The 23,478-nt window shown below is 40.5% G+C and overlaps 1 protein-coding gene across 1 annotated transcript in view; it reads right to left on the reverse strand.

Annotated features, from left to right (window-relative positions):
* Itga8 (integrin subunit alpha 8) overlaps positions 1-23,478 on the reverse strand; it is a 162,292-nt gene that overhangs the window by 85,010 nt on the left and 53,804 nt on the right. The window contains exons 12-13 of the mRNA XM_069990426.1: positions 18,436-18,641; positions 16,330-16,536 (exon numbers count right to left, since the gene is read on the reverse strand). Coding sequence (XP_069846527.1) covers positions 16,330-16,536; positions 18,436-18,641 — 413 coding nt within the window. The remainder of the gene's footprint in view (positions 1-16,329; positions 16,537-18,435; positions 18,642-23,478) is intronic.

Raw genomic sequence — 23,478 nt, forward strand, 5'->3', positions numbered from 1 at the left:
TACTTTAATTTAACTATGTGACTTGTTATGAACAATTATTCATTTTCTGTTACTTTAAGATAATAGGACTTGGGGCTGGGAAGGTGGCTCAGTGGTAGAGTTCTTGCCTTGCGTGCATGAGGCCCTGGGTTCTATTCCTCAGCACCACATAAGCAGAAAAAGCAGGAAGTAGTGCTGTGGCTCAAGTGGTAGAACGCTAGCCTTGAGCTGAATTGCTGAGGGACAGCACCCAGGCCCAGAGTTCAGGTTCCATGACTGACAAAACCAACCAACCAACCAAACAAAAAAACAAACAAAAAAACAGGACTTGCCAGATACTGGTGGCTTATGCTTGTAGTCCTAGCTATTCAGGAGGTTAAGATATGAGGATCACAGTTTAAAGCCAACCTGGGCAGGAAAAGACCTGAGACTCTTAATCTGCAGCAAACAACTCAGAAAAAGCTGGGAGTAGTGTTATGGCTCAAGTGCTCAAGAGCACTAACTTTGAGCAAAAGAAGCTCAGGGACAGCACCCAGGCTCTGAGTTCAAGCCTCAGGACCCACACATATACCAAAAAGAAAAAGAAAAAAGTAAAAAACAAAGATCATAGGTCTTATACTATCATGTAGCATCAACTCCTATTTAGTCTTCTCTTATAATATGTCCTAAACGCAGATCTGAAATCAGATAATAAAATGTCTTGCCTTTCTCTCTCTCATTTCTAGAAGAAAAAAATCCAGCAACTACACCTGGTTCTTTTCACTCCATTGAAAATATACTTAAGATCGCCATGCTTCTTGCTGACTGAGAAAACCATTTATTTTCATTCTGCTATTTGGAGGAACGTGTGTGTGTGTGTGTGTGTGTGTGTGTGTGTGTGTGTGTGTGTGTGTGTGTGTGTGTGTGTGTGTGTGTGTGTGTGTGTGTGTGTGTGTGTGTGTGTGTGTGTGTGTGTGTGTGTGTGTGTGTATCTGTGTATCTGTGTATCTGTTGTTCTGGGGCTTGAAGTCAGGGCCTGAGTGCTGTTTCTTAGCTTTTTTGCTTAAGGCTAGTGCTCTGCCAATTGGGTCTCACCTGGACTTCAATTGGAATCTCATTGACTTTCCTGCCCTGGCTGGCTTCAAACCTTGAGTCTCAAATCTCAGCCTTCTGCGTAGCTAGTTTTACAGGCCTGAGCCACCAGCACTTGGCACCACTAAACACTTTCAATGAAAGAAAAAAAAACCTATTAGCATAAATGCAGGCTCAATTGGCAAGGAAAAACTTACTCTAAAAATATGAGATCATGGTTGATGTGTGACATTTATATTTTATTCTTCAAATTTGTTATCTTAAAATAAATAGGGCTTGGGAAAGGATGGTAGGGGAAAAACAAAGAGGAGGCAACAATGTACTCATTACCTTGCTCATGTGATTGTACAGTATTTTCACAATTAAAAAACTTATTTAAAAAAAGAAAAATAAAGAAATGTACTCATTACCTTGCTCATATGATTGTAACCCTTCTGTACAGTACTTTCACAATAAAAAAACTTATTTATAAAAATAATAGGGCTTGGATGGCAGAGTCTGATTTTTCTGACAAGGGAAAGGAGATTTTGGATGAAGTCCTGTTGGAAAATATTGGCTTTGTTTTGAATGTGTGTTTGAGGTTTGGTCGGGTGGGCAGATGGGGTAAGGAGAGGGAAAATGATGATTTCCTAGGAGACATGGCACTCTGGAAGGGACAAGAGGAACAGAGGGAACAAAATTAGGTTAAAGAATCACCTAGAAGCCAGTGTAATCTGAGTTACTTAGGGGGCTGAGATCTGAGATCACTGTTCAAAGCCAAGGTAGGCAAAAAGTCAGTGAATTCTTATCTCCAATTAACTATCAAAAAGCTGGAGGCGGAGGTGTGGCTCAAGTGGTAGAGTGCCCGCCTCCGGTGAAAAAGCTAAGCAAGAGGGAAAGATTCTTTCTTAGTTTAAACCCCAATAAGGGCATGCGTGCAAGTGTATATGTGTGCATGTGCGTGCGTGCACACAAACATACACACACACACACACAGAACCATAGGAACATAAAAAGAAAAGAATAGTTGTATAAAAAAGATTACAATTACTCATAAGGGAAAGACTGAAACATAACCCAAAACCATAGAAATCAGAATGGACTTTTGAAGGTTTAACTTCTCTAGCAAATGAACACATGAGCAGGGCCAACCAAGAAATAAACAAGCAGAGAAATGTTTAGAGAAATGATTGCCTGATTGAATGTTAGTAAGTATTTTCCTTATGCTTAAGCACCTACTAAGAAATAAATTTTAATAATTGCTCTCAGGCCTAATCTGTAATGAACTCATGTAGATGAATAAAACTACTTTTTTTTTTTTTGGCATGAGGCTTGAACTCTGGGCCTGGGTGCTGTCCCCCAGCTCTTCAGCTTAAGGCTAGCGCTCTACCACTTTGAGCCACAGCACCACTTCCAGTTTTCTGGTGGTTTATTGGAGATAAGAGTCTCACGGACTTTCCTGCCTGGGCTGACTTTGAACTCAGCCTCCTGAGTAGCTAGAATTACAGGCGTAAGCCACTGGTGCCCAGCAAACTATTAACATTCTAATAAAAAGATTATGAACAGGCAATTCATATAAAATACTCAAGACTAATATATATATATATATATATATATATATATATATATATATATATATATATATATAGAGAGAGAGAGAGAGAGAGAGAGAGAGAGAGAGAGAGAGAGAGAGAGAGAGATTCTACTCATTAATCATCAGAGGAATACAAATGAAAGGAAGAATGAAATTTACTTCAGTAATGTTTCAAATTGTAAAAGGTGGAAAGATTAATACCAGGTACTGTTGAATAGAGCAAGAATTCATATGGTGTTCTTGGTGGGCATATAAATTGGTATAGCTGTCTTAGAAGATAGCTTGTTGCTCATGGTGACAAACCACAGTTTCGACCCACCACTAAGGTCTACAAAATTACCCTGAGGATGTATTGGACAATTATACAGTACACAGATATTCCACAAATTTGTTAGAGCTGACAACTACATTCTGCCTGCTCTGGTGTCTTGAACTCAAGGCCTCACACTCTTGCTTGGATTTTTTTTTTTTTGCTCAAGGCTTACATTCTACCACTTGAAACACACCTCAATTTCTAGCATTTCACTGTTTAAATGGAGATAAAAGTCTCTTGGATTTATCTGCCTATGCTGGCTTTTGAACTTTGGCTTTCAAATCTCAGCCTCCAGAATAACTAAGATGAGAGGTATGAGCCACCAGAATCAGGCTAAGTAAAACAATGGAGGAATCTCCTTAGCTTCTTGATATAGCTTTTCTCCTGAAGGTGTAGATGGGAATGGGGTACTCTTTTTCTCTAGCAAGGCATGGCCACTTTCTGGATCTTTCCAGAGTTTTTATTCTATGACCTGCACATGACTCTGCACATCCCTCTGTCAACTTCTAGCTCCTATCTTGACATTGTCCCTGCCTGCACCTCAGGCTCTTATTTTGGCAAAGTGTTCCAAACATGAACAGAAGATGTTAAGTAAGAATCATGTATCTGGAACCATCGAAGTCTGATCACTTTGTCACAATGCTAATATTAAGAGAAACAAGACTAGGGATATGGTACCAAGTACTGGGATGAAAGATGGCGGTATAACAATCTAGTAACATCCACTGGGCAAGTGGGTTATGAAAAAAAAAAAACCTATGTGTTTGGATCTAGGAAAGCAGATCATGTCTGTGGGAAATAAGCATTTAGATAAATCTCCTTAAAGTTTGGCAAATGTGTTACTCTAAAAATAGAGGTTGCTTTTCTTGCCTTTTTTATTGCAAGATGCAAAATATTACTGGAAGGAAGGTTATGAGTTGAGGAAGAAGTGTTTGAAAAAATGCTTGATTCCTTTGCCCCCAGAAAGTAATAACCCTAACAATTTGTCTGAAATGCTTCCAAATGAACTCTGAAGGAAAACATTTATGAGCCTGACATGGTATTAGATTGCAGCATTGTAATTTACTAGAGTTTATTTTCCTTTAAAAATATATCCCACAAAAAAGAGCAAAATATCCAATGAGGGGTCTGCCTTATGAAAATAGTTTTCTATATATTACTAGCATCCTGTGGCTGTGAGGGTGTCCTCTGACCCTTGTTTGAGGCCCCACAATGTAGGGTCCTTGTTTTGTGCTCCAGAATGACCACACTGGTAGACAGACAGGATGTGTACTATCTAGGCTATTGCTGAAAGTCCTGGAAAAACAAGTTTATGTCTTTAAGACCAAAGTCATTTCTATTAGCAGTGAGTTCCCAGTTTCCTGTCTGGTAAGACAGCAAGATGGACAAATTCCTATGATTTGAACTTTGTTGGTTGAGTGTCAGGGTTGAATTGTGCAAGCCTTTAAATTCTATGTTGAATCCCTACCTTTAGAATCTCAGAATGTGTCTGTACTTGGGAATGGACTCTTTAAAAGCATCTTGCCTCAGCTTCCTCAGAACTGGTATCACAGGCTTGCATCATCATACCTGGCTTCAAGAGGTAATTAAAGCAAGGTCATTTGGGTTGTCTCTAATTCAGAAGGGCTGGGGTAGTAAGAAATTAGACACATATCCAGGAGGAGGAGACAGGAGGCTCCAGATTTAACGTCACCTTGGTACAAAGTTAGTAAGATTCTATCTCTACAACAAACCAGGCACGTGGTGGTACATGCTTGAGGTTCCAGCTACACAGAGGTATAGTTCAGAGGATTATGATCCAAGGCTAGTTTGAGCAAATCTAACCCTCCTTCCCTTCCTTTTTGCCTTCCCTTCCTTCCTGTTTCTCTTGGTAGTGCTAGGGTTTGAACTTAGGGTCTTCTTGAATTTGCTAGGCAAGCTCTTTACCATTTGAGCCAGAATTCCCAGCCCTTTTTACTTTAGTTTTTAAAGTATGGGCTTGCACTTTAGACTGGGGTCAGCCTCAGACCATACCCTCGCTACCACTACCTGCCATATGGCATAGACAAGTACCACTGCACTCATCTTGTTTTTGAGATGGAGGGTCTAACTGATTTTGTATGGTCAGAGCTGCAACTGTGATTCGCCCGTTTTCACCTCGCACATTAACCATGGGAAACTTCAGGTACATGGTCTTGTGACACAGGGACCAGATCTGGGGCAAAGAGCTCTGCTTTCAGTGTTTAATTCCATCCTTCCATTTCCATTTGGCTGGTTGGGTTGAGAAATACAAAGAATTGTCCTCTGCAGAGTAGTTTTGGAGTTTGTAAACTATCTCCAGAACAATCGTGAGTGGTGGATGGTTGGTTGGTGGCCACTTTTCTTTTGGAGTTGCATAAGCTAAGCTTGGCAGGTGCAAGTCTGCCCACGGCTAGAGCCAGTCCACAGTGGGTGAACAAAGGATGTCACGTGTCCCCTGCCTTTTAATGGGGGGGGGCTCTTTCATTCCTGTGGCTACTGAGCATCATCCTCTAAGTGGCTTAAATAGTAATTGGCACTGAAATGTCCAACCAAGACAGAGCCAGGAGCCAGGGTCAAATGTTTGCCAAGAATACGTCTGCTGCTTAAGTAAAGCCTGATGTGCTCCTTAGAGAGAAATATGAAGGCTTCTTTTCATCATTTCTACCTATATTTTCATCCTTACTCTGCCTAGGAATAAACTGGCTTACTGGGTTTAAGTAGAGCTGGAATGAAGGTGTGTGTTTGTAAGGAAGCTTGCTCGTTTGTTCCCATGACCCATTCATACACCAATCACTTAAGTACAGAGCATTTGCCAGGTGTTCTTTGTCTCAGCCACTGTTTTGAACATCAGGATTCTACACTGGGCAAAACCAAACCCAGTTCTCACTTCCAGCTCACCCAGTATCCAGTCCAGTGGGGAGGAAAGAGACATTGATGAAATAACATGCTTGTGAAATGTCCATCTGAGATGGCTGTTTTTTAGAGGAGCGACAGTAGTCAGGGAGGGCTTCCTGAGGAAGTGACATTTGACCTGGGCTTCCAAAATAGGAAGTGACCCCCTGGGAAAACAGCCAGGGTGTGTGAAGGCTTAGACTCGGAAGGGATATATCAAGCAAATGACACTAAAATATGGCTTTCCATTTGCATACTAATACAGTTAAGACGACATCTACAGCTGGGAAGGTGGCCTAGTGGGAGAGTGCTTGCCTAGCATGCATGAAGCTCTAGGTTCGATTTCTTAGTAGCACATAAACAGAAAAAATCCAGAAGTGGCACTTTGGCTCAAGTGGTAGAGTGCTAGCCTTGAGCAAAAGAAGCTCAGGGACAGTGCCTAGGCTCAGAGTTCAAGCCCCATGACCAGCAAAAAAAATGAGGTCAGGTGGTTGGAGGTTCTCATGGGTTTCTATAGGAGAATAAAGGAAAGAGGAATAGTAGTTGTGGGGCTGGGAAGGTGGCTCAGTGGTTGAGTGCTTGCCTTGCATGCATGAGGCCCTGGGTTTGATTCCTCAGAACCACATAAGCAGAAAAAAGCCAGAAGTGGTGCTGTGGCTCAAGTGATAGAGTGCTAGCCTTGAGCTGAAGAGCTGAGGGACAGCGCCCAGGCCCAGAGTTCAAGGCCCATGACTGGCAAAAAAAAAAAAAAAGAGGAATAGTAGTTGTAAAGAAGAGGTGGTTGGCATGCATCCTAATCCAAGGCTGAACAAGTAGAGCTTGCACATTTATTCAGTGGACCTGAAAGCAACTATAGTTGATCTTTGATAGGGTCTTCCATAAATGCAGCCATGAAGACAAATGATAGTCATTCCCAACCTGAATCTGTGGAAGTTACTGCACAGGAATAGAAATTCAATAGAAAGAAAAACTCGACGCCCAACAAAATAAGTACCAGGAAATGGGTACTTTCAAGAGGGAAAAGTGGAGCCAATGGGGAGAAGGGGTAGATGAGTGAAGGGGAAGGAGGGGAAAATGCAGGCAGGAATTCATTGGATATACCACAGGAGTGAGAAATATAAGGGAAGAGGTAGGGTGGGCAGGGGGTGTGTGAAGATGTTGATCTGTTGGCACAGATCAAGATGCATTGTATGCATAAACTGCTCTGCCAAATGGCAAAAAATTCAATATACAACCTGAAAATTAAGAAAAATGAGGGAAAGGATGGGTTGAGGGGTGGGTAAGAATATTGAAAGGAGTGACAATAATGAAGATGCACTATATTCATAAACTGCTTTGTACAACTACTTAATGAGAATAAAAATATTCCCCCAAAAGAGAAATTTCTCATCCGAAGATACCACAAAAATAAGGGGTGAGTATATTTGTTAGTGGCTGGGCAGTAGTAGATATGTAAGTCAGGTTCATCTTTGCTGTACTTTCCCTAATAGTATAGTTCTTACTGCCCAACAGTCACTGGCAGCTTGAAATTACACCATGGAAATTTACACCGCAGAGTTACACATATGGGTTTTTCTCTTCTTCCCTGGAAAGCTGTATGCTAAACATGTGCTAACACACCTGTGAATGCAGGGCTTATTTGTAGGTTGAAGATATACACAGAGGGAGCCCTGGAGAAGCATTCACAATGGCTCCTGCACTGGCTGCTGTGGGAGGGGAGGCTGGGTAATCAGTTGCTCATGCATCTTACCCCCAGCTGGAGCTGAGGATGGACTGGGAGCCATTCATTCCCAGCCCTTCTTCTGCGTTGCCATCTCTCCCACATTTGTTTGTTTCACTTCCTCACACTCACTTGGGGTACTTCAATGGCTTTCAAATTCGTTTACTTTGAAAATGATAACTCATTCTTTGCTAAAACCAGAGGTCTTTAAGACATCCTGTTGAAGGAGAAAACATCTTTTGTCTACTATTTTTCTAATAGGGTACCAGTTATTTAGTGTGTCATTCAGGCCTTTAGTTACCTGACCCCGGTTTAACCTTCTCACTGTTCTGTTCTTCATTTGTATTCTTATTAAGTTGTACCAAATTGCTTAACATTTTCCACTTTTAAAAACAGAAAATATTTCCTTTAATTTGTTTATTGAGTTTCTTTCTCCTAACCATAAAAAAAAAATAAAAAAGAAAAAGCACTGGGCACTGGTGGCTCACATAATCCAAGATACTCAGAAGGCTGAGATCTGAAGACTAAGATTAGAAGCCAGCCCAAGCAGGAAAATCATAAGATTCTTATTTCCAATTAACCACACACACACACACACACACACACACACACACACACACACACACACACACACACACACACACACACACACACACACAGAAGCAGAGCTGTGGATCAAGTGGTAGAGTACTAGCCTTGAACACAAAAAGCTCAGACACAGTACCCAAACCTAGAGTTTAAGTGCCAAAGCAAACAAATAAGAGAGGAAAATAACAAAAAATGAGCCAGTTGCTGGTGACTCACATCTGTAATCTTAGTAACCCAGAGGCTGAGATCTGAGGATCACCATTCAAAGCTAGCCTGAACAGGAATTTCCATGAGACTCTTATTTCCAATTAACCACACAAAAGTTGGAAGCAGAGCTGTGGCTCAAGTGGTAGAATGCTAACACTGAACCAACAAGCTCAGGGACAATAGCCAGGCCCTGTGTTCAAGTCCCAGAACCAGTACCAAATAAAAGAAAAAAAGCATGTCTTGAAGATTCTACAGAGCATACTAACAAAGACAAACTAGGTAGTGTTTTTTGTAGGTAAAATAGAAATGGTCAACATTATTTATGTTACAATTTTAAAAAAATCGATGCCATGCAGTTTTAGAAATGTAGGGTCCAGAAGAATCCTCATGTTACAGGTTCAAGTAATGAATAGCACTGCATCCCTTGATACAAAGACGTTTTCTTAAGATAGGACAGCATTTTCGCCAAGTGACAGTCAGATGACATTGAACTTACACAGCCCTCCATGTGGTCTCTTCTGCAGCTTCCTCTTCCTCCATTGCTGCCCTCCCTGGATTTTAGTGAGAACTTGTGCCATGACATCTCTGAGTCTTTCTTCTGAGATGCTTCTCCATGGAGTTACTTACAATCTTAACCTGTGTCCTAGGATCCTTTTGTCCCAGGAAGCTTTTGTGGTGGAGATCATTTAGTGAGGAACCCTTTTCTTCTTTCATGTATTATCTTTTGGTTGTTGTTATTGCTGGTTTCTTTTTCTGTTAGGTGGCTAGGGCTTGTTGCTTTGACTTTTTCTCTCAAGGCTGTCACTCTACTGCTTGAGCCACATTAACAGCTTTTTGCTGTTAATTGAAGATAAGACTCTCTTGGATTTGTCTGTCTGAACTGGATATAAACCCCTATCCTCAGATCTCAGCCCACTGAGTAAGTAAGATTAGAAATACGTGTTACTGGCATACAACTACATTCATTACTTTTTAACCTCCTTAAATTAGGCCCACCCTGTGTTACAATTTATGACTGCATGTTTTATCTCTCATGATAGCATTGCTCCTTAATGACATTTATAATAACTAATTATTATCACTAGATTCTATTCACAGTACAAACTGCTTTACATATATATTGTCCAACTAAAACTCCTAAATATTCTGTGTGGATGTTTGTTTGTGCCAATCCTGGGGTTTGAACTGAGGGCCTAGGCCTAGGCTTTAGTTCTCAAGGCTGGTGGCCTACCATTTTGAGCCATAGGGCCATTTCTGGTTTTTTTGGTGGTTAACTGGAGATAAGAGTCTCATGGAGGGCTGGGAAGGTGGCTCAGTGGTAGAGTGCTTGCCTTGCATGCATGAGGCCCTGGGTTTGATTCCTTAGCACCATATAAGCAGAAAAAGCAGGAAGTGGCTCTGTGGCTCAAGTGGTAGAGTGCTAACCTTGAGCTGAAGGCCTTGAGGGACAGTGCCCAGGCCCAGAGTTCAGGCCCTGTGACTAACAAAAAAAAAAGAGTCTCATGGACTTTCCTTCTGGGCTGACTTCATTTGAACTGAGATCTCTGATGTCAGCTTCGGAGCTCATGAGTAGCTAGAATTACAGGTATGAGCCACCATGCCTGGCCTAGATACCCCTTTTAAGGAAAAAACTATTATCAAGTATCCTTATACCTATTTTACCAAGAAGAAAATTCTATTGAATTCTAATAATTCAATCATTCAGTAATAGTTCACTGTACTGAAGTTATACAAGATACTGCTATTAGGAAATAGTGAAAAGATTGTTTTGGTTTTTTTCTGTGTGTATAATTTTTCTATGAGTCCAAAATTCTTACCAGAAATAAATCTTTGATCATTTCACTAAATTTCTTTAAGATATATCCTTAGTAATTCACCAAGTTTTTCTAGAGGTTTTTTTTTTGGTCTTGTTTAATTTTTGTCAGTCATGGGGCTTGAACTCTGGGCCAGGCCACTGTTCCTGAGCTCTTCAGCTCAAGGCTAGCGCTCTACCACTTGAGCCACAGCACCACTCACCCAGTTTTATACTACATTTAACTCTGGGATTATAGAATCAAAGATGTTTAGTATTAAAAGTATTCTTGGAGGAGCAATTCGTATACCTAACCTCTCTCTGGGGAGAAGAGAGACACCATAGAAGCTGAGTTCTAAAATCACACCTAGGAGAATCAGTTCTAGAATTTAGGCCCTTTAACTCTACCTTCCTTCAGGCTCCCCTTTAAGACACCACTCCATTCAAGTCCAAGAACTCTTTCACATGCATTAATTTAATCAAGTCTTAACTCACAAGATAGTTTTAAAAGACAGTATGCTATTTTTTTTTCTGGTCTGAGACCAGGACTCAAACTTGTTGATATTTTACACTCATTGGCGCATACACACATGCATTAATTTAATCAAGTCTTAACTCACAAGATAGTTTTAAAAGACAGTATGCTATTTTTTTTTCTGGTCTGAGACCAGGACTCAAACTTGTTGATATTTTACACTCATTGGCGCATTGAAAAATGCCCTACCACCTTAGCCATGCCCCCCTAGCCCCCAAAAGATAATATTCTATTTTCTAATGTGTTTATAATAAAGCTATGAAAATCTTCCTCAATAAAAATGTAATGTTTTGCTTTTCATACAAACACAGTAGCCATTTGAGAAGCAAAAATAAACTCTTGCTGCAAGATTTGAACTTCATTCAACTAAACTTGAGGTCAGCAATTTCAGGGAGCTCATGGTTTAATCGGAAGGCATTATTCCCTGTGGGGATAGCCTCTTCCTTGCACTTCCTCTCACTTCCTTGCTCACTTATTTTCTTACACTACTTGTGCACAAACACACATACACAGCACTCATGGAAACAGATGGGCCATTTTATTTCATTGAATGTAATTGTCTGAAATGGTTTTCTGGAGGAGACAACGAGTCTTGGCATTCAGCTCATGTTTTCCGTGTGTGTGTGTGTGTGTGTGTCTGTGTGTGTGTGTGTGTGTGTGTGTGTGTGTGTGTGTGTATTGCTTGTAAGTTTGCTCCTCAAGAGAATCTGCCCTTCCTTTCCTCCTTCCTCTAATGTCTGGGCTATATATTTGGCACATAGTGGTGTTTTACAATCATTTCACTGAGATTAGACTAGATACTGGATTTTTGGGATTCCTGAGAATTACAGGTGCTCTTTCCTTTCAAATACTTCCACTCCACAGATACATACAAGGTATTCCTTTGCTATGCTGTTGTTGCAATGAGCACCAACACAGAAACCTGAATACATCTATATTTTGAATAGGAACAAGGATTTTGAAGCTAGTATCTAAATATTTGTGGTTCCTTTATATTTGTAAAGAAAAAAAGATTTTGAATCACAAATCTTAAAAAAACACCCACACACATTAGGCAGACTCAGGTGCTGTTGACTCATACCTGGCTACTCAGGAGGCTGAGATCTGAGAATGGTGGTTCAAAGCCAGTCTGGGCAGGAAAGTCTGCAAGATTCTTATCTCCACTACACTACCAAAAAGCCAGAAGTGGAGTTAAGTAGCTCAAGTGGCAGAATGCTAGTCTTGAAGAAAAACGCTCAATGGCAGCATTCAGGCCCTGAGCTCAAGGCCCAGGACCAGCAAACAAACATTGGGTAGATACATCAGATGTTAGAAAATTTACTCCAAACATTATTTCTGCAGTCAAATATCTATATTGCTATAACTAAACCTCCCCATGCCAGCCAATTCTATAGTTTGTTTCTCAGTTACCTTGCTTCTAATGTCCAGACCCTTCTTTGTACTGATCTCTTCCTTACTCCTTGTCCTTCTTCTATCTTCTTCCTGGCCACTCACTACGAAGTCTAGTCTATGTTTCATTTCCTCAAATTTGTTATCTTCTTCCTTTCAATTTCATTTATTGTCACTTAGCCCAGGCCTAATTTGTGTGCAATTTAATATTCTTAAATGGTTCAAGGGGTGAACAGGAAGTGCACATTCCAAAATGGCGTCCAGTAAAGCATGTTAGTATACCATGAGAGAAGTCCTTGTACTTCATCTCCCACCTAGGAGTAACAGTGAGTTGTGGGTTATATCACAGTAGGCAACAAACTGGTAATCTTAGAGGAAGCTTCACTTAGGAACCCAGTCACAGGGATTTCATGAATGGCTCTTAATCCAGCGGATCACAATAGCTATGTTCTTAACTGTCATGTTCCCATTGAGGCAAAGCAATTATACATGTAGGACTGAAAGTTAAATCTGGAGATCATGGAAGTTTTCTGCTTCAATCAAAAGACTAGTATGCACAGGAGAAAGAATATCTCCGAAACATATAGCATGTCTTTAAAAGTTGACAGAAGAAATGATATTTACTAAACTAGCATAAATCTCAATTCATTTGTGTGTGTGTGTGTGTGTGTGTGTGTGTGTGTGTGTGTGTGTGTGTGTGTACATAAATCCTGGGGCTGGAACTCAGGATCTGGGAGATATCCCTGAACTTTTGTGCTTAAAGCTAGTATTATACTGCTGTACCACTGAAACTAATCCTCCACTTCCAACTTTTTAGTGGTTATTTGGAGATGAGTCACATAGACTTCCCTTCCTGGGCTGGCTTTAAACTATAATCCTCAGCTCTCAGCCTCCTGTGTTGATAAGATTACAATACCTGGCTCAGTTGATTTTTGTACTTAGATATTCTCAACTAATTTGCAAGCAGAGAAATGGAAGTTCAGAGAGCTTAAGCCATTTTTTTCCCCTCTCTTACACAGCTAGAAAGCAGGGAAGTCAAAATTCACTACTAGATTTTCTCCAACACAACTGTAAGGAAGTTCTGATTCTATGAATGGCAATCAATTTAATTTCCTCTCTCATTCTATATTAGTCACAAGTTTTTTTTATAAACATCTGTTCCCAAAGTACAAAGGAAAGCAGAAACAACGCTGAAAAGTAGGTATTATTAGCTGCATATATGTGATAAAGAAATGGAAGCTCAAAGAAATCAAATAACTCCTTGAGTGTCAAGCTAATAGTTGTTGCATAGAAGTCAGAACTTGAACACTTTTTAAATCTGCCTTCCCTGTTCTTAGCCTCTCTACTAACTTAACTATGGTTATTATTTTATATTGTTTTCATGTTTATAGAAAGGAATGGAGTGCTTTCCAATCTTTTGCTTTGTACACTTCTGCTATGGACAGGCATGTACATATAACAATGCACACATTTACACATATCAGTAAATATCCATATGTACCATATATATGTGCATAGAACGGATTCAAACACAATAATGTCTTGGATAGACCCTATGTATTTACTATGCAGTAGGCTAGCATGCTTTGTGCACTTCATTACCAGTAGTTATAGTTGCTGTAATTGCAAAAAAATGTTAACAATACATTTGACCCCCTGCCTGCTCTTTGCTCACATTCCTCCTTCCAAACACAGGAAGACCGATACTGCTCAAATTCAGAACATCTGTAACTTGCAAAACAGATCACGTGACAATGAACAAACACAAATAAAATGACTTTTTTTTTTTACAAGTCCATGACTTTAGTTATTCAAGATAATGAGAGAATGTATTCTCAATCAGTTTGGGAGAGAGAAGAGAGCTATCATACACAATAGGTAAATACAAAACATCACAACCAGTCCTATTCTTTCTCTCTGTACAGAGCAGTGTGTACGAAGTACACACAGATGCCTGCTGCAATCTGTGAAGAACAAGTGTGCCCTGCCAGTGAAACAGGCTTCACAACTTGCACATCGAGGGGTGTGTCTGTGGTGCTAGGGCCTGAACTCAGGGCCTGGGTGACTGCACTTAGCTTAAGTGCTCAGGGATGGCACTCTGCCACTGTGGCACTTCCACATCCATGTCTTTGCTGGTTAATTAGAGATAAGGAGTCTCTTGAACTTCCCTGCTGGTGATCACTTTGAACCTCCGTCCTCAGATCTCAGCATCCTGAGAAGCTAGGATTACAGGCATGAGCCACCAGCACTAGCTTGCTACAATCATTTCCCACAGTTTCTAAGCCTTTTGTCACCTATACTGAGCAGAAAGGTACATCTCAAGGATGAGAGCACTCCTCTCACTGTCACCCCCTCAGTAGCCACTGTGGCTGGCAAGCACCATTTTCCAGGTATGTTCTATCTAGGAAAGACTCCCAAGTAGTTGACGTTGCATTTCAGAATTCTAAGTCTTTGTTTTCTCTAAAGGTCTGCAAGCGACCAGGTAGATGAAGTAAAGTGCATTAGGATTGTTGTTTTTGATCTTCTTAAAATAGAAGACCCCCTACCAGGGTCATTGAGAGTATGCACGCATGAGTGTAAATTTTACAATGTGCCTTGGCCCCTTTCTGAGAAGGGGCCCTCCTTCGCTTGCTCCTTGCCTGCTCTCGACCTGTATGTCATTTACAGCAGCCCTGATCCTGGAATTTGCTGAAGATCTGGAAGTAATCAGGAGAATTGGAGGTGCCTGGAGATGGAACTACAGAGCCTGTATATTTTCTTCTGGTAACGCATTTAATTAAGACCAAATGATTATAAAATTTCTAAAGACCAACAATATTTTCCTTGTAAATTAAAAAAAAATTCACCAGCATCAGAATCATTACATTCTTTTCCAAGTATTCAATTATTCTATTTCAAGAAAGATTTGGATTTTTCCACACCTAAGTATTTCATGACGTTGCAAATTCTTACATCCTATGGATTTCCTGAAGAAAGCCAAAAAAATAGCCAAAATAGAAGAAAAAAAAGAATTAGCTGTCAATCTACTATGAAGTCTGCCTTTTCTATCTAAGTGGAACAGAGACAAATAAAGAGCCTTTTAACAGGCTTCACAAAGCCTTTCAACAAGCGGCAGGGAATTCTTGCTTCATCTGAGTCATTGATAAGAAATGTACCCATGGGCTGGGAAGTGGCTCAGTGGTAGAGCGCTTGCCTTGCATGCCTGAGGCCCTGGGTTCGATTCCTCAGCACCACATAAGCAAAAAGAAAAAAGCCGGAAGTGGCGCTGTGGCTCAAGTGGTAGAGCACTAGCCTTGAGCTGAAGAGCTGAGGGACAGTGCTCAGGCCCAGAGTTCAGGCCCCACAACCGGACCAAAAAAAAAAAAAGAAATGTGCCCATTATCTTGCCCATGTAATTGTAACCCCTCTGTACAGTATTTTCACAATAAAAAATAAATAAAAATTAAAAAAAACAATCTACTTTTGGAAAGCCCCAGAATATGGTTGGAACAATATTTATGCTCTAAAAGCATAAGCCTTACGACACCAAATATTGAGGGTCATGTATTGATGAATGACTTAGGAGCATAAAATGAATACAAGTTGAAATAGACTCAGAAAGGTGCCTGCTGACTGCTGGCTTTGCCCATGGAGATCACAGTGGAATTACAGTGGGATTACATTAGAGTGGGATTGTCAAAGGAAAACCTGGGTTGGAAAATTGACCAACTTTTTCTCTAATGCAGCTTAATTAGAAAGGGAAATGTTTGTTTTTTTAAACATTAAAATTGTTATTATAAAGGTGATGTACAGAGGGGTTACAGTTATGTAAGTCAGGCCAACAATACATTTCTTTTTGTTTTTGTTTTGTTAGTCATGGGGTTTGAATTCAGGACCTGAGTGCTGTCCTTGAGCTTTTGTGCTCAAGGCTAGTGCTCTACCACTTTAAGCCACAGCGCCACTTTTGGTTTTCTAGTGGTTAATTGGAGATAAGAGACTCATGGACTTTCCTGCCTGGGCTGGCTTCGAACTGTGATCCTCATATCTCAACCTCCTGAGTAGCCAGGATTACAGGCATGAGCCACCGGCCCCTGGCAAGAATACATTTCCTTTGGACAATGTTATCCCTTCCCTCCCTCAGAAGTGTTTCTGTCTTCCTTAAAATGCTCGATTCATTCTAGAATCATACAGAAAAGCCCAGTGCTATGTAAACGTGACCTTCATCTTTATGAGGTGGAGGGTAGGCTCATACCAGAAAGCAGGCTCTCCAAGGGAAAAAAGAAAACCTTACCTGGGTAATCATTCTTGTCTATGTCTGCATCTCCTCTCAGAGAGAAGCCGAATCCAGAAGGGACGAATGCAGGGGGGATGGTCTGTGAGGTCCATTTTCCTTGTAGAACTTGGGACGGCTTGGCATGTAAGCCATTCTGGTTGCCATTGTAAATGAGCACTTTGCCTGTTTGATCCTTGCCTGCAAAGGGCACGCCGATGGCAATATCTACCAACAGAGACACAGGAACACACTATGAAATAAAGAAGATGTCTGCAAAACTCTCGAGTACAACCAAGGAACACTCCCATAAAGCCCAAAGCGCTTGTGACATTTTCCATGAGCATTAAAAGGATTGTAGTGACAGAATTATCTGTTGTCTTTTACCCATCTGACAAGAAGCTGCTGAGTTATCCTGTGGGCACAGCTGTGAGTCAGACATTCAAAGGTGAATCAGATTCAAAGTGGATTCAAGTTGAGCCAGACATGCAAAACCTCTTCATTGAGCAAGTAAATAAGTAAAAACATAGTATGTTTCTCTTTGCTCTTGAAAACATCATAAATGCTTGACAAGACATGTAGAAGGAAAAATTATGGGAGGGACAACTCGGATATTTAAGCCAGGCTTGGATAATAGGGAATAAATGCAATGTGGAAAAGCATTAAATCATTTAAAGGGAATTTGTCAGTCAGGTACCAGTGGCTCACCCTTAGAATCCTGGCTATTCAGGAGACTGAGATCTAGAGAACTGTATTTCAAACCAGTTCCCAGGCAGAAAAGTTCAGGAGACATCATATCCAATGAACTAGCAAAAAGTCAGAAACCAGGCTGGAGGCATGACTCAGGTGGTAGAGTGCCAGCTGAGCTTAGCAAGCTGAACAAGTATAAAGCCCTGAGTACAAACCCTATTACCACCCCCAAACCAACCAACTAACCAACCAATCAGAAGCTTTTCTTTTCTTAAAAAAATCCCTCTTGAGCCATAAGTATTTAACACGCACTTATATGCTTTATGACATTTTACAAATGACTAACTGCTGAGAGTTTTTTTTCCCAAAGAAATCGTAAGTATAATAATGCTTGTCAAAAGTACCAAACTGATATGAATAACTCTGGTTACTTTGTTATAGCAAACTCCTGATGCACCCTCAACTTTGAACAAGAAATGGCCAGACGTGGTGCCATCTTATCCCAGCACTTGGAAAGTTGAGTCAAGAAGACCTTGAGTTTGAGGTCAGTGTGGGATGTATATTGAAATCGTGGCACAAAAACAAAAACAAAAACAAAGCTAGGTACTGGTGTCTCATGACTATAATACTAGCTACTCAGGAGGCTGAGATCTGAGGATCGTGGTTCAAAACCAGCCTGGGTAGGAAAGTCCGTGAGACTCTTACCTCCAATAAACCACTCAGAAAACTGGAAGTGGCACTGTGGCTCAAGTAGTAGAGCACTAGTCTTGAGCTGAAGAGCTGAGGGACAGCGCTCAGGCCCAGAGTTCAAGCCCCATGACCCAAAACAACAATAACCACCTCCCCCCAAAAACATAAACATAAGAACCAAGAAAAAAAATAATACATGGCTGCTTCAAGTTCCAGGAAATGAATGCAAAATTTTGTATAAACATGCGTGGTGTTCTGAGAAGGTACTTAGAGAATAGCCATGAATTCCAAACTCCCAGAATCACAGGCCTAAATGAATGCTGTTTTATTGTAAACATTGGAATTGCCTTTAAGCTAGAAGTTTACAGACCAAAACTAATTGAGCATAACCAATCTGTAACTCATATGGGCTAATCACCAGGCGGTATATACTCGCTCACGTATCGCCATATATTTATTTGTCTTAAATCTATAAACACAGAATGTTCTCTCATTCTCTTCAGTCCCCACTGAGAGCTGTTAGAGGTCTCTCTAAATCAAACATGAGGAAATTTCTCTATGACATCCACATTAATCAAAACATAGAAACTTACAGTTTGCTTGACACTTTGCATAGTTTATTAAAAGCCAGTAATCATAAGTGTACACCCTACACCCTTGGAAATACATTAAATGGTTGATTTTTCTCTTTAAGCAGCAGCACATGAACTACAGATGTAAGTGGCTTTCACATGTGATTCGTATTACCATTAAATCCATCTTGGTTCAGGTCCCCCAAGTGTGCCACGGCTGTGCCGAATCTCCCAAAGGTCTCCGTGCCCGTGAGGATCTGAGGATCTTGGAAGAGGAGGGCACTCACTTGCAGATAGAGGTAAACTTGGCCTACTTCCCTAGGGCTACTCTCCAATTCACGTTGCATGTAGAGAGGCGCGCCGACCAATACATCATCCATTCTGTAGAGAACCAAGACAGCCATCAGCCACCTAGCACCAAGAAGACTCTCTTTCTTTTTAAAATACAATTATTATTATTATATTACTATTATTACTACTATTATCTTTAAGTAGTTGTACAAAGGGATTGCCATTTAACAAAGCCGTTTCTGAATACTATATATCTTGATCCATATCACCCCTTTCAACATTCTTACCTGTCCCTCCCCTGCCCACTGCTTCCCTCACTTTTCTTAATGTTGTAGGCTATACATTGGATGCTTGCCTCCATTTCCCCTTCTTCTCTTCATTCCTCTGCCCTTTCCCTTTGACCCCTCCTCACCTATCTATCTATCTATCCATCCATCTCTCTCTCTCTCTCCACACACACACACACACACACACACACACACACACACACACACACTTATCATCAGATATCCTTTGCTTTGTTTTGTCTCCAAAGTAAAATGTTGTAAGAAAATAAAAGGTGGGTAAGTGAATGAAGAGGACAAGGGGTGGAGAATGCAGTCCAGAATTCAGTCATGAATGCAATGGATAGCCTAAAAAAATTAAGAAAAGGAAGGGAAGGGGCGGGCTGGGAGGGATGGGTGAGAATGTTGAAAGGGATGACATTGATTAAGATGCTTTGTATTCATAAACTGCTTTGTTGAATGGCAACTCCTTTGAACAACTGTTTAAAGATAATAGGCAAAAGAAACAAGAGGTGTTAAATTAACACATTGAATGCATTAGCACCAAAACAGATTATTTAGAGATGAAGACAGCTGCCAAGAAAATAAAAATTGCAAATGGTTAAAGATGGCACAAGAAAGAACACAGCAGGGAACAATTGTTTTTGGCTATGAGCCTTCTAAGTGATTTGATTTGGTTTTTATTTTAAACTACTTAATAAATGTCATACCAACTAAATAATAAACTTGATCTCTAGTAATGGCCTCAATTAAAGTCTGTGTGAAGATAGTCCTGTCCTGGCAGACACAATGATATAAAAGCCACTTGAAGCAAAAGGAAATCAAAGAAATTGACATTACCTTTAACTTTTATGTCTATGCTGAAGTTTCTCAGGTAATCAAAGTACCACAGTACTGCTATTCATATAATTTCATTAGGAGATATTATCTTATTTCTAATAATGTAATACTGAGACATCATATGTAATAAATTTAGTGATATATTAATGTGGATATATAAGTAATATTAATATTTAGTGCATATGTCATGTAACAATATTAAAAGGCAAGAATGTCATGAAAGCAGTTACTCAGAACCTTCCTTCCCTCCCCTCTCCCCTCTTTTCTTCCTCATTGCTCAGTCTTTAACTCTCCCCTCTCCTTTCCTTCCTTTTCTTTTCCTTTCCAAGATAGGCTGGCCTCAAACATGCTACCCTCCTGTTGCAGATTTCTAAATTCTGGGATTACAGGTGTGTGCCACTGTGCCTACCTCAAGACTAGAAACTTTAAGACATGAGTGTTCTAAAAGACATACTGACTTAGTCTTGCCTCACACTTTCTCTAAACTTGTTATCTTCCCAATGTTGTTAGTTTACAGTCTGTTTGACGACATCAGTTTATTGTCTATTTCTGAGTCACAGTCCTTTCTGATTAGGTTTAAGATGCAATGATAGATTGTTTAGAGAATTCAACGATGACTATTAATAGGTGAACTAATAGATCCCTCCTTAATTTACAAGCGAGGTTCTTTTGCTATTCCTATGATGACAAATGGGTCAGGTTAAGGAAAATAGCATGCGAGATCCCAATGCATTCTGGGATGCCAGTCAGGGAGAGGCTGGGTGCTGGGGGAATACCAAGGAGGAGTGCTCCCCCACTGGTCTGGGTAGAGTCCTGACAGGATTAAGAGTGGGTTGTTCATATGGCAGTGTGGGAGCCAAGCGCAGTGCCCCAGAGTAGAGCTAGGGCACTGACAGGCCCTGCTGTGCTGTCTGGTGGGAGGGTTCCAGTACACTAAATCAGACAAACGAAATGTACAATGAGTTCTCAGAGCTCAACATAAGAAGAACACAATGTACTATAGTATTATAATATATAGCATCCTATAATACTATATGCCATTGCTCTAATCCACACTATCGGTATAGAATATACAATGAGACCAATAGAGAAAAGCAATTAAAAATTGGGCAAGAGATTTGAATAGCTTCCTCATCAAGAAAGACACAGAGAGCAAACAAGCACATGGAAAGATTCTCAATGTCGTGCATTAGTAGGAACGCCAGTGAGATACTACTAAAATTCTCTTAGAACGGCCCAAATCCAAAGTGCTGACAGCACCAAATATAGCAAGGATGTAGATCCATGAAGGGCTCAGTCATGGGTTGTGGGGGCAAATGGAAAAATGACAAAGCCGCTCTGGAAGAGAGTCTGGAAGCTTCTTTCAAAGTTGAACTTAGGCTGTCCGACCATATGTCCCCTGAAAAACTTGTGTTCATACAGGACTCAGTACACAAATATTTGCAGTATCCAGTATCATTGCCCAAACTAGGCACTGCCAAGGTACTCCTTAGTAGGTAAATGGATAAAGAAACCATGGTTTATCATACAATGGGGTATTATTCAGCATTGAAGAGACATGGGCTAAAAAGCCATAGAAAGACATGGAGGAATGAAATAAATACTACTAATTTTATATACACTAATTTCATATATACTCTAGCTAATTTTATATACTCTTCCCTATAATCCTGACAACTGAGGAGGCCGAGATCTTAAGAATCATGGTTCAAAGCCAGCCTGGGCTAACTATCAAAAAGCTAGAACACCAGCCCTGAGGAATAAAGCTTAGGGATAGTGCCCAGGACTCAGTTCACACCCCAGGACACACACACACACACACACACACACACACACACACACACACACACACACACACACACATGCGTGTGCGTATGGGAGTTTGGGGGGGCAGTAAAACTACTCTTATGATACTGTAATAATGGACTTGCATTGGCATGTATTTGGCAAAACACACATAATACCAAGAAAAGAACTATGTGCTTTTGTTCATTCCATATCAGTGTGGGTTCATCAATTGTAACAAATGGATTATACCAATGCCAGGTGTCAGTAATAAGGAAAGTAGGAGACAGAGAGGTGAGCAAGTAGGGGAAACGGCTTACTGCTTGTCTTGTAAACCTAACACATCTTCATAAATAGTTTATTAATAATAGTGGATAGGAAAGCTCTTTGGAAAAGTACGTTGAGGCAGATGAAATGAATAAAGAAAAAGCATGGATTTTGACAACATATTAGTTGAAATTTAAACAGGGCTTTTCTAATAACTAGGTGATCATATTCAAAAGTTACCTTGTCCAAGTCAGGTGCTAGTGGATCATACCTGTAATCCTAAATACTCAGGAGACTGACAGCTTAAGATTGCTGTTCAAAGCCAGCCTGGGCAGGAAAGTCCATGAAGTCTCTTTTCTCCAATTAGTTCCCCAAAAAGTGGGAAATGGAGCGATGACTCCAATGGTGGATCATTAGCCTTGAGCCAAAAAAATCTCAGTGATAGCTCCCAAACCCTGAGTTCAAACCCCAGGACTGGTGTACACGCATGTGTGTGCACATACACACACAGATCTTACTTTCTCTAATGGTGGATAATACAGAAATAGGATACATCTTTCATCTATCATTTAAGATCTCTCTCCCTCCCTCCTACACACATACACACTACAGAGTAGCATTTGATAAACAATACATCTTGTTAAGGTACTGGGCTGGTAGTTGAAAAAGAAGCACAGAGTGTTTTTACATGTTAGACCATGAAAACAAGCAAAGGCTCCTGTTAGGAAGAACCAGGATGCGAAGTACCGGGGAAGAGCCTGGAGTCTGGAGCTACTTCTCCACTTGGCCCTCACTTGTCTACTCCAGCAGCAGACACAACATCTGGAAAAGCACCTGGAGCAGTTTCCAGCTGACTGAACTCTCACAAGAGGAGGGAGTGTGTAGCGCTGAGCTCTGTGGCACGCACCCCAGCAATGATGGTTATTGTCTTCTCTTACTCCACAAGAACAGGCTGCATTGTTAAAACTTAGGCCAAACTTTAACATGTTTCAAGTACATTTACTTAGAAAAATAAAAATCAAAGCTCACATTGCTTGTCACCCTGGCTGAGAGAGAGCAGAGTTCTGAGCTCTCTCAGTCTCTCTTAAGGTCACCTGTCTCTGTGTGTGGCTGCTTATAACCTAAGAATGAGACATCCAGGCACTGGCTCACCATCTCCTGATGGAGACATAGGCTCGGTTTTTATAGAGGAGGAAAGCCTTCTCATTGGTCGCCAAGGGTGTGAGCATGCCCAGGGCTCACTGCCCAGTCCCTTCCTCAGTGCCAACGTTAAGACTTAACATTGAGAAAGCCTAGCCCGCTGTAGAATCCTGGGATTCGAGAAATAATATGACAGCCTTGATTTATTCTCTTTGAAATATATTTCCCTAGATGCTCAAGTATAAGTCTCATAAAACGCCCTACACTTTAAAAAAGAAAAAGGAACATTTGTTCTTCATTTATAATTATACCCTCATGGAATTAAGACACAATAATTGTCTCGGATTCAATTGGTACAATGTGTCTTGTAGAAGATTTTGCACTGAGTCTAAATACTAATTTATATTCACAATGGAACTTAATCATAGTGCATATTGTTGTTGAGGCTGGTGTTTTTAAATCTTCAGCTTGTAACCTGTTAGTGGATTATGAAATCCAGTTAACAGGTCTGTCCCAACATTTTAAAAAGAATTAAAAAATACTATAATAGAAAATAGAGTAAATGTCTTGTAATACATAGTAAAGATAAATATTGTTCTCAGATTTTTTGT

The sequence above is a fragment of the Dipodomys merriami genome, unplaced genomic scaffold (genome assembly GCF_024711535.1).
Source record: "Dipodomys merriami isolate MVZ:Mamm:240054 unplaced genomic scaffold, mDipMer1.0.p SCAF_4, whole genome shotgun sequence".
Classification (NCBI taxonomy): Eukaryota; Metazoa; Chordata; class Mammalia; order Rodentia; family Heteromyidae; genus Dipodomys; species Dipodomys merriami.